Source organism: Telmatherina bonti (genome assembly GCF_933228915.1).
Source record: "Telmatherina bonti genome assembly, chromosome: 1".
Taxonomy (NCBI): Eukaryota; Metazoa; Chordata; class Actinopteri; order Atheriniformes; family Telmatherinidae; genus Telmatherina; species Telmatherina bonti.
Window position 1 is genome coordinate 22,022,379 of NC_136619.1, and position 10,054 is coordinate 22,032,432.

At 37.2% G+C, this 10,054-nt stretch overlaps 1 protein-coding gene across 1 annotated transcript; it reads left to right on the plus strand.

Moving 5' to 3' along the window:
* The first annotated feature begins 62 nt into the window (after positions 1-62).
* eif3m (eukaryotic translation initiation factor 3, subunit M) lies at positions 63-7,032 on the plus strand. Its single transcript, XM_079251012.1, has 11 exons — positions 63-186; positions 783-915; positions 1,213-1,351; positions 1,443-1,566; positions 1,721-1,815; positions 2,035-2,118; positions 2,208-2,307; positions 5,208-5,289; positions 5,687-5,830; positions 6,513-6,573; positions 6,812-7,032. The coding sequence occupies exons 1-11, from the start codon at positions 145-147 to the stop codon at positions 6,933-6,935; spliced, it is 1,128 nt and encodes a 375-aa protein (XP_079107138.1). The 5' UTR covers positions 63-144; the 3' UTR covers positions 6,936-7,032.
* The last annotated feature ends 3,022 nt before the right edge of the window (positions 7,033-10,054 follow it).

Below are 10,054 nucleotides of genomic sequence, written 5' to 3' on the forward strand. Positions count from 1 at the left end.
ACAGGGGAAAGAAAGGTCATTTTTCCACACCACGACCCGGAAGAGCAAGCGTGTCACCGGCACGACTGTCTTTCTCTTTCCGCTCCGATCTCAGCATTGGTGGGAGCGTGGATTTCGTCATCTGGGTTCACAAAACCATCCAAAATGAGTGTGCCAGCATTTATTGATATTACTGAAGAAGACCAGGTACGACTACTTGTTTTAAAATGATTAAGACTCTTTTGCCCTGAAAATGAGACATTGAATTAATACAACCATCGACATAAGCTAGCATGCTAGCTAGCTAGCCGATATGCTAACTTTCTTAGCATTTGACAGCAGCTGTACATGTTGCTATGTCTGCATGTTAGTGACAGTAAATAACGAATAACTGTATTATTTAACTTACTATTCATATTTTTATGCGTAATTCTGTTTGTAATTGCCTCTTCATGGTGTTTTAGCTTAAAATATCTTTCTGTGCCCATAGTTGTTTCTGTTACAACGCCAAAGCAGCAAATAATGCTCACAACTTCGCCATTTATTCATCAAAACCCCACAAACAGCACTTAAAGCATTTTAGTGAGCTAACCATGACTTTTGTTGACATAAATTAAAACAAATGACTGATAATTTTCTGTTACTTTTTACAGTACAATTGGTTGTGTTTCAAAACAACACGCTGTGAATGTATGATTGCTGCTGAGCCTCAGCCACAGTCAGTCTTACAGGTGTTACTGGGAACTGTGGTAGTGGTTAGATCGAAGCACCATTATAACTAATTCCTCTATCTAACATCACAGGCTTCAGAACTGAGAGCCTACATCAAGTCTAAAGGAGCTGATATCTCAGAGGAGAATGCAGAGGGTGGACTTCATGTTGATCTGGCTCAGATCATCGAGGCATGTGATGTGTGCCTCAAAGATGATGATAAAGGTATGTTATGTGACACACACACACACACACACACATCTTACTCATTTTAACTGACCGCTTTAATAAATTGACTGCAAATTTCTAATTTATGTAAACTAGAAAGCCACAGGTGTAAGTACAAACATGTAGTTTAATTTAAGAGTCCAGTTTGCACATTATCACAAGTATCTCTGTAAAATATTGTAATTGTGAATATAGTAAATTTACCACAAGGAAGGCCTAGTTTTGTGGAATTTGGTAAACGTACTTTAAATAAAAAGGTTTTTTTTTCATATTTTGGGGTCTACCTCTTTGCAGATGTTGAGAGCGTAATGAACAGCATTGTGTCTTTGCTGTTGATCCTGGAGCCAGAGAAGCAGGAGGCTCTCATTGAAAGTCTGTGTGAGAAACTGGTGAAATTTCGTGAAGGAGAGAGACCCTCCCTCAGAATGCAGCTGTAAGTCTTACCATAGATCCCCACTGTAAGTCTGTCAGAGCCAGCACTTAACATGTGAACAAATAGTTATTTTTTATTTATTGTATTCCAGGCTGAGTAACCTGTTTCATGGCATGGATGAGAACACTCCAGTAAGATACACAGTCTTCTGTAGTCTCATCAAGGTGGCTGCTACCTGTAATGCCATTTCCTTCATCCCCACTGACCTTGATCAGGTATATCCATTTATTCCGGTTAAAAACAAAGTCAGTTTGTTTGTTTGGGAAGGGCTTGAACTGTAATGGCAGTAAAATCAGAATTTGAATTCTAACATTATTACAGTTGACATTATACAGTTGACTTATAACACTAGTTTATGTCACTAATTAGGTGCGCAAGTGGATAATTGACTGGAACTTGAACACAGAGAAGAAGCACACACTTCTGAGGCTGGTGTATGAAGCACTGGTTGACTGCAAGAAAAGGTAACTGCATGCCACCTAAAATGTTTAAAACATAAGATGTGTCAAGTGGATATCCTAGCTTGAGCTGAAACAGCAATTCAAATACACTTCAGTGTCTGCACTCTTGTTGTATATATTCTGTTACTCTGTTCTTAATGTGCATGTTTGATGAAAAAGTAAATTATTTTAAAAGCTACACATACATCTGACGTGACACTTGCTTAATTGTCTGTTTAACAGTGAGGCTGCAGCAAAAGTGATGGTTGAGCTATTGGGAAGTTACACAGAAGACAATGCTTCACAAGCACGTGTTGATGCCCACAGGTAAACCTGGAAAACTATTTCCATACTTGTAAAGTCTTGAAAGTATGTGAGCCTCCCTTTGAAAGACTTGCGCCTGTGTCCCTTTTTAGATGTATTGTCCGTGCTCTCAAAGACCCCAACACCTTCCTGTTTGACCACCTGCTCACCTTGAAGCCTGTTCGCTTCCTGGAGGGAGAACTCATTCATGATGTGAGTACTGAAGGAGGTACTGGCAAGACATAACTAGAATTTTCTGAATAGTTCTTATTATCTGTAGTAGTAAGATGAGTATTTAAAATGCTGTTTGGTGAAAATTCTTGTATAACCCTCATCAATTAGTTATTTCCTTTTTGCGTTTTTTTTTTTTTATTCTGTATGTTTTGGGAGCTCAATGAACATTGGATGTCATATTTCAGAGGCCTGTCTTCTCAATAAATTTTAAGAGGCAGATTCAATCAAAGGCTTGTTTTTTAAGCTTTTTATAGCCCTCAAAGCACATCCAGTCCATTTGAAGTTTAACATGTAGTCACTAACTGTGCAAATAAACTTCACCATAGTAATGGTCCACATTATCGGCTTAACAGCCTAAAATAAAGAGAAATATGTTTGCTATGTGTGTATCCACAAATTCTTTTTGACAAGTCAGGGATGTAGAATTTATAATGTTGTTATCACTGTGCCTGTACTGCAGATGCCCATCCTTCTTTGAGTCATATTGACATTTCACACAGTCATATATCTTTTGAGTATTCCTTTGAATGTGGATAATATACCGGGCTGTTGTTGCAAAAGGAAATAATGGCTATATAGCCAGGCCTAACTGGTCTAAAGTAACGGATGATGATATTAATAAACAAAAAAACATGACAGATGTGTTAATGCAGACTGTTAAATTGCCCAGAGAAGCATTTACATGTCTAAATCCAAACTGTAAGAATGTGCAGCATCATAGTGAACTCTGTGCAATGTATTATTACATTACGCAAGTCCTAAAGGACAGTAGTGTATGTTTTCAGAGAAGGAGGAGCAATTGTAAAAGCAAATATATGAAACCTGGATGGAGTGATTTTGTGGCAGAACATCAAACTGCAGCTAGAGAGAGGCTTTTAAACTCTGGCGTGAAGCAGGGAAGCCTAAACAAGGCTCATTGAATATTAAATATTGAAATATTGCAGAGCTGTGTTGCAAACATTACAGTGATGTATTTAACTCTGTGAAAAGTAGGAATGTTGTCATTGACAATGTTTATATGTATGAAGGTTTGGTAGTCCGTACTAGTGAAGTCTTTGATGCAATTCTGAAGCTTGGAAACAATAAAGCCTGTGGACTGGACAATATAAATGCAGAGCATCTGAAGTATTCATGCTATAGATTATGTCCTCTGTTGCCTATGTGTTTTAGAGGGTTTATAATTCATGAACTCTTGCATGACTCTATGACCTCTGTTGTTTTGGTTCCTGTCATCAAAGACAGGGTTTCTAAATTAAATATTTTGCAAAATTACAGGCCGATTAGCCTTGCCAGTATTTTGTCAAAAGTCTTTGAGAACATATTCTTAGGACTGGAAATATACATGTTAACAAGCGATAATCAGTTTGGATTAAAAAAGAGGCATGTCACAGACATGTGCATCTATGCACTTAAAGAAATAGTTGGAAAATATCTCAGTTTGAATTCTTCAGTTTTTCTATTGATGCAACAAAGGCATTTGATAGAGTAAATCATTATAAGCTATTTATTAAATGAATCAACAGAGGTGTACCTAAGTATCTGGTTTGGGTTATAGTATTATGGTATGCAAATCAAGTCATGCTTGTAAAGTGGACAATACTTTGTGTGAGCCTTTTTTATGTTAGCAATGGTGTTAGACAAGGAAGTATTTTATCTCCAGTTTTAATTTAATGTTTACATTAATGAGTTATCCTCACAATTAAACAGGTGTAAAACAGGTTGTGTCGTTGGAACAACAGTTGTGAATCATCTCGTGTATGCAGACGATTTGGTGATAATCAGTCCATGCAGTGCAGGGATGGAACAGTTGTTAAAAGATTTGTTCGGACTTTGGCATCAATCATAATGTAATTTATAATCCCGCAAAGAGTAAAATGATTGTTGTAAGAAGCAAAGATGAGAATGTGACATTCCCCGACTTTTATTTGTGTGATGAACCTCTCAAATGCTGCAATAGGGTTAAATATCTTGGGCATTTTGTTACTGAGGATGGGTGTGATGACAAAGACAATGTTGTAAACTGTATGTGCAGGAAAATATGGTGCTGCATAAGTTTAGCAAATTCTCTCCTCTAATGTGAAATGTGCCCAGTTTAGAGCCTTTGCACACCACCCCTATGTGGTGTCACTACAGGCGATGCACTCGTCATAGACTGAATGTGGCTTATAATGACACATTTAGGTTGTTGATGGGGGTGCCCAGTTGGCACAGTGCCATGTAGTTACTTGTGGAGAATCACATTCCAACTTGTGAGACACTGCTAAGAGATTTAATGTTTAAACTTTTGTGGTGGCTGGAGGAGTCAGAAAACGCCATCATACAGGCTTTAATAAACCCTCAGCTGAGCTGTTGTTGCTATACCTCTGATCAGAGGAAACATTGGATGGAGAAACTGTTTAACAGTCATATGGACTAATTTGTGTGTTATCTGTGTATCTATGTTTGATGATGATGTTCCTTTTATTTATTTATTTATATATATATATATATATATATATATATATATGGACCATTGTGTCTGTATTAAATAATTATTAGGCAGACAAGGCTTATGCATTCCTGCTTCAACATACCAAAATAAAATTAAATTGATATAACAACCTATCTGTTTTTGCACACTGACTCATTATTTGAGTCAGGTGTGTTGGAGCAGGGATACATGGAAAACCTGCTGGATTCCAGGTCTTGTTGGACCAGCATGAGTTGCCCTGAGGTAGGTTCTTATAATACAAACAGAAGGAGAAAGTGGGTATGGGCTCCATGTTTGCTTCATAACCTTAAACTTGACTTGATTAAAAATTTTCAGCCTGTTTGAAGCCAACACAAATAAGTTGTTGTGTAGTCCTCTCATGGCATTTTTCTCTCCCTTTCATTTTCAGCTATTAACCATCTTTGTGAGCGCAAAGCTAGCAGCATACGTCAAATTTTACCAGAGTAACAAAGACTTTATTGACTCTCTTGGTAAGTTGCCATGTTGTTCTACTTTCAGTAATGCTTACAGGCTAATAAATGAAAGAATGACTATATGAGCAATGAATGTATAGCAGGTGTGTTTTTTGTCTTGGTAGTGAAGAATTCAGTATCATCTACTTTGTTTATATGTGCTGACTCACAAGAATGTGTGTGTCAGCTGTTTTTTGTTTTATTTATTTTTTTTGTTACCACTAAAAATGTAAGACTAATTAAAGTGTGTGTAGGGTGGTCTTTCAAAACAAGCAATATGTAGTCATGTTTGTGTTAAGTAGATTCCCTGACTGCTCCTAAACGTAGATTGCATTATTAAAGGGATCCTCCCTGAGTGCAGAGTAATTGACTGTGACTGTTTTCTGCTTAATGATCCCTGTGTACTGCTCCTCAGGCCTCTCTCATGAACAGAATATGGCCAAAATGCGTCTGCTGACATTTATGGGCATGGCTGTGGAATTCAAGGAGATCTCCTTTGACACCATGCAACAGGAACTGCAGATTGGAGCTGATGATGTCGAAGCCTTTGTTATTGACGGTACAAAAAGTTAAACTAAAATAAGTCTTTTGTTTGCTGTTTACAATCCTTTCAAACACTCAAAATCTCAATTCATGAAGTTTTCCATGGATAAATTGCTAAATCCCACATTGCCCTGATGTTTTGTTAGCATGTACCTATGTACGTATTAGGGATATGTGCTCAGTATGTTGTATAACAAAAGCTGTGTACAAGTATGTGCATGGTTGAATCTGTATAGTTTTTATTTATGTGGTTAAGACTAGAAAGTGCTTTTACAGACTAGGTTTTGTCTCGCACAAGCAAAGACAAAAAACAATTTTTTCTATTGCAAATGAAGGAAATTGGATTCTATCTGGTCATTAAAAGATGCAGAATATATTAAACTTTCTGTGTACCACACATTGTTAAATCTTTTCATTAAATGGAACATTGTCTGTTAGTCAGATCTCTTGATTTATTTGACAACTGAGAGTTTTTCCACATCGTACCTCGCATTTTTACAGTTGAGATCAGCTGCAGCATCTTAACTTTTGAAACGGCTGCAGCCTAGATTTTTGTGAAATCATCTTTGCTTATATTCTCAGATCAAGCCAAGCAGAAGTTAGAGCAACATTTGTTATGCAGCAGCTGTTTGTCAGCTGGAACAAGCTTTTTTTTGTGCTAGCTACTGCTTGCTTTTTATTTTTATTCTGTTTTCTAGCTGTCCGGACCAAAATGGTGTACTGCAAAATTGACCAGACACAGCGAAAAGTTGTTGTGAGGTAAGGTACTGTGTAACCCTCTGTAGTTTAGTGAGGAAATGAACTGGTCTCCTGGAGGTCTGGAGTTTTTATTGTTTTTAAATGTGAAATAATTTCTGTTTCATTTTCTTGATCTTGCCTTCACTGTTTGATGTGTACTTTGTGCAGACTTATGAGCAGTTGCACATGTTTCTCAGTTGCATTTACTGTTACTTTGAGGTGTGACCTTGGCCTTGCTTTTCTGTCTCTGTTCACACAGCCACAGCACACACCGCACCTTTGGCAAGCAGCAGTGGCAGCAGCTGCACGACAGGCTCAGCTCCTGGAAGGCAAATCTAGCAGCCGTCAAGACCAGTCTGCAAGCCCTGTCACCTTCTGCCTAATTCCACTTTCTTGACTCGACCCTCAATTCTTTACCGGTTTCCAGATTTTCAGGCTGAAATAATCAGTTTTTATATTCCTCCAATAAAAGAATGGTGAAGATAACCTCTGAAGGCTCGTTTTTTTTCCCTCATTGAAAAAAATGAAAGTATCGTTGCAATTGAACCGTGGCATAATCGCCAATAACATTTTATTTGCATTACAGACTTTATTATGCCATCAAGAGAAAATTAACAGTTTAACGGACCTTGTTTACAAAAAAAAACAAAAACCTGGTGGCCTTATCAAAAAGCCATACAGTAACTAATTGGGGACCGTCCTCCAGCAGCTCCCTACATCTGGTTTTAGTTAAAGTGCATCATGCCAGCATACTAGGCGAGCTGTGAGGTGGAATGAGAAATACCTTCGAAGGCGTGTCACTTTGTCTGGGAGCACATGAGATCTGATGATGGTAATGTGAACTTAAGATGACTGTCCCTGCTGAGATCAGAGCCGTTGTATCAACACTTGTGGCGAAGGCTGATGTACTACCTCTGCAAATTTGAGAGTGAGGTAGGTTAAACACTGTTCAGCTGTAGTCAGCATGACTCATTGTCTTAATATGGCTGAAAGGTTAAAAAGTACTTCTGAAATGTTTATCCAATTTTTAGAGTAACTTCTGTAGGTTGTTATTTTAACATACAGCAGTTTGTTTCATACATTCAAAAGAACTGCATCAATTTGCAGCCACTGCATGATATTCTGTTATTTTATATTGTTTGGGTTTAATGCTGATTAGCTCAACCAAGACGGCTTGAAAGCTGGTTTTAGATACAGGTACGATTGTGGACCAAATGAATCTGCTATAAAAGCCTATTTGGATTTACTTTTTACCACATAACAGCATGGAGGTCTGATTTTATAGTGAAAACAACATGGAGGTATATATTTAGTGTGAAAAGACATTCATCGGACAGCACTTCATGGTTGTTCAATTTTGATTTTTCTTTCTGTCCACAGAACAGGTTTTTGTTCTAAAATGCTGATGCAAAATCTTCTAACTTGGAGCATCAGTGGATTCATTTAAAAAAAAGTAACTCGTGTTTTGACTGTAGGAGCCTTATGTTTGTTTTTCTCATGGCAGAGTTATCTGTTCTTACTGAATATAGACTGTTGGCCTTTGTAAGTATTTAATGTAATTAAATGTCTGTTTCATGCTGGATGTAAAATCTGAGCTGTCCTCTACTTTTGAATATATCTATCTTATCACTAAAACCTTGGATCACTCCACCATCCTGAACACAAACAGCAAAAGCTGCAGAAGTAAAAACTGCAAATATCCTTTGCATTTTACTGCTGTCTCATGGTGCAACTACAATGCCAATTTACTCATTTTAAACATGAGTTTTCAGGCTTCAAGGATTAGGAGGTGAAGACTAATGATCTATGGGCTGAGCATCAGGTGTACAAGTGGTGTGTTAAGAGTTATCTCCCTCTGGGACTGTGATAAATCAGTCCTGACAATGAACAGACTAGTGATAGAGCTCTCTTTAAATGTCCAGTCCTTATTGAATGTGATTTAATGATGACTAAAGCTTTAAGTGTTTTCATGCCAGACTGCTGTTGATTCTGTACAGTTTTGTCATTTGATGATTTCAGTCCTGCCACTGGCATTCACAGACAAGCATTCACTTCTAGTATGTTCTTTCCTGTCACGGCAGAGGTCTGCTCAGGCTCACAGCGCACCTCCGTCCAGTTGCCCACAGAGAGCAGCAGCATCTCCGGTTCTTATCAGGAGGCCAAATCACAAGACACAAGCTCAGGAGCGCACCCTCATCACAGCCACCTGTAAGGTGGAGAGTAGAGCAGATAGATACGAATGAGTTCAGTTTCTGGCTTTCAGTGGATGCTGACAGCAGTTGTTTTTTAGATTCTTTCCATCTACATTGACTCTTCTTTCTTCTGGTTGATCTGTGTGAATTTTTTAAAGCAGCAGATTTATGGACAGTGTGACTCAGATCAAACGGTCCGCTGTTGTTGGTTTTTCTATGAAGCAACATGACCCTGACTTATCAGTCAGATAGGAACAGCTCTGTTTCATTGACTCCCTTTGCACATGCAGCTCTGGTTATTCCTAATTAAAAAATAACTAAATATTCTATGCTTCTTCTAATGTCTTTATAATTTTATTGATGATAATATATTCTTTTAGTCCAATAAATTTTTGATTGAAACATTGTACTTTTGTCTCATTGCATTATTTTTTTAACGTTAGTTAATTGTTACTTTCAAATTTTGATTTTACATAAACAATATTTAATAAGCATCAGATTAGTCAGCTTCCTTTCCCTTTCTAAAAGATATTCAGAAAGTTGTGATTATCTAAGAGCAATTAAAAGAGTTTTGTTGGTAAAGCAGCTGATTTTATTTGGAGCTGTTTTGAAAAAAAAAAAAAAAAGGAAAAAATGGCATTTTGATGTGGCCTCAAAAAAAAGTTTTCTAAGTTAACACACATTTGTTGATAGTTTTATGAATGATGGAAGCTATTCATAATGTATAAGAAGAGTAACAAATGGGGATTAAACTGCTCCTGCATGTATATGTATATCCTTAGCTAGACTTAAATGGATCCATGCTCCAGACTGCCTGAAATGTGCATATTTTTGTCAAGGAAGTAGAGCCAAGTGTAAAATAATGAAACTAATTAAAACTACTGTCTTTCACATAGTTGGGTTATTTAGATTATCATATGCAACAGAAGCTGAATCTTAAAAGCCTGACAGTTACGACTCTGTCAACTCGTGGTTGCTTAAAGCATTCCCATCTTTTCACTCTGTTCTAATAAAATCCAGATTTTTTAACTGCAGCATCACCTGACAAGATTACTAATAAATTAACCTTAAGACAACTTGCTCAATGTTTTCACAAAGTGAAAGTTAGAAATGGCAGAATGTCTTGTACATTTTTTCCAGACAACAGTCATTGTGTAAAACCTACTTTGTTGGATAACTTGATTCCTTTTCCATGAATGTGTGGCATTTTCTTTCTTTCCAGGTAAAAGCAGACTTGTCACAACCCCTTTTATAGTATGTCTGTGTTAGATTTGATTAGATTGTTAGATACACACATCTTTAAAATGCAT

Coding starts and splice junctions, on each gene's coding strand:
- eif3m (XM_079251012.1), top strand. CDS start 145: ATGAGTGTGCCAGCATTTATTGATATTACTGAAGAAGACCAG. Junction 916..1,212: donor CCTCAAAGATGATGATAAAG/GTATGTTATGTG, acceptor ACCTCTTTGCAG/ATGTTGAGAGCGTAATGAAC. Junction 5,290..5,686: donor AGACTTTATTGACTCTCTTG/GTAAGTTGCCAT, acceptor ACTGCTCCTCAG/GCCTCTCTCATGAACAGAAT.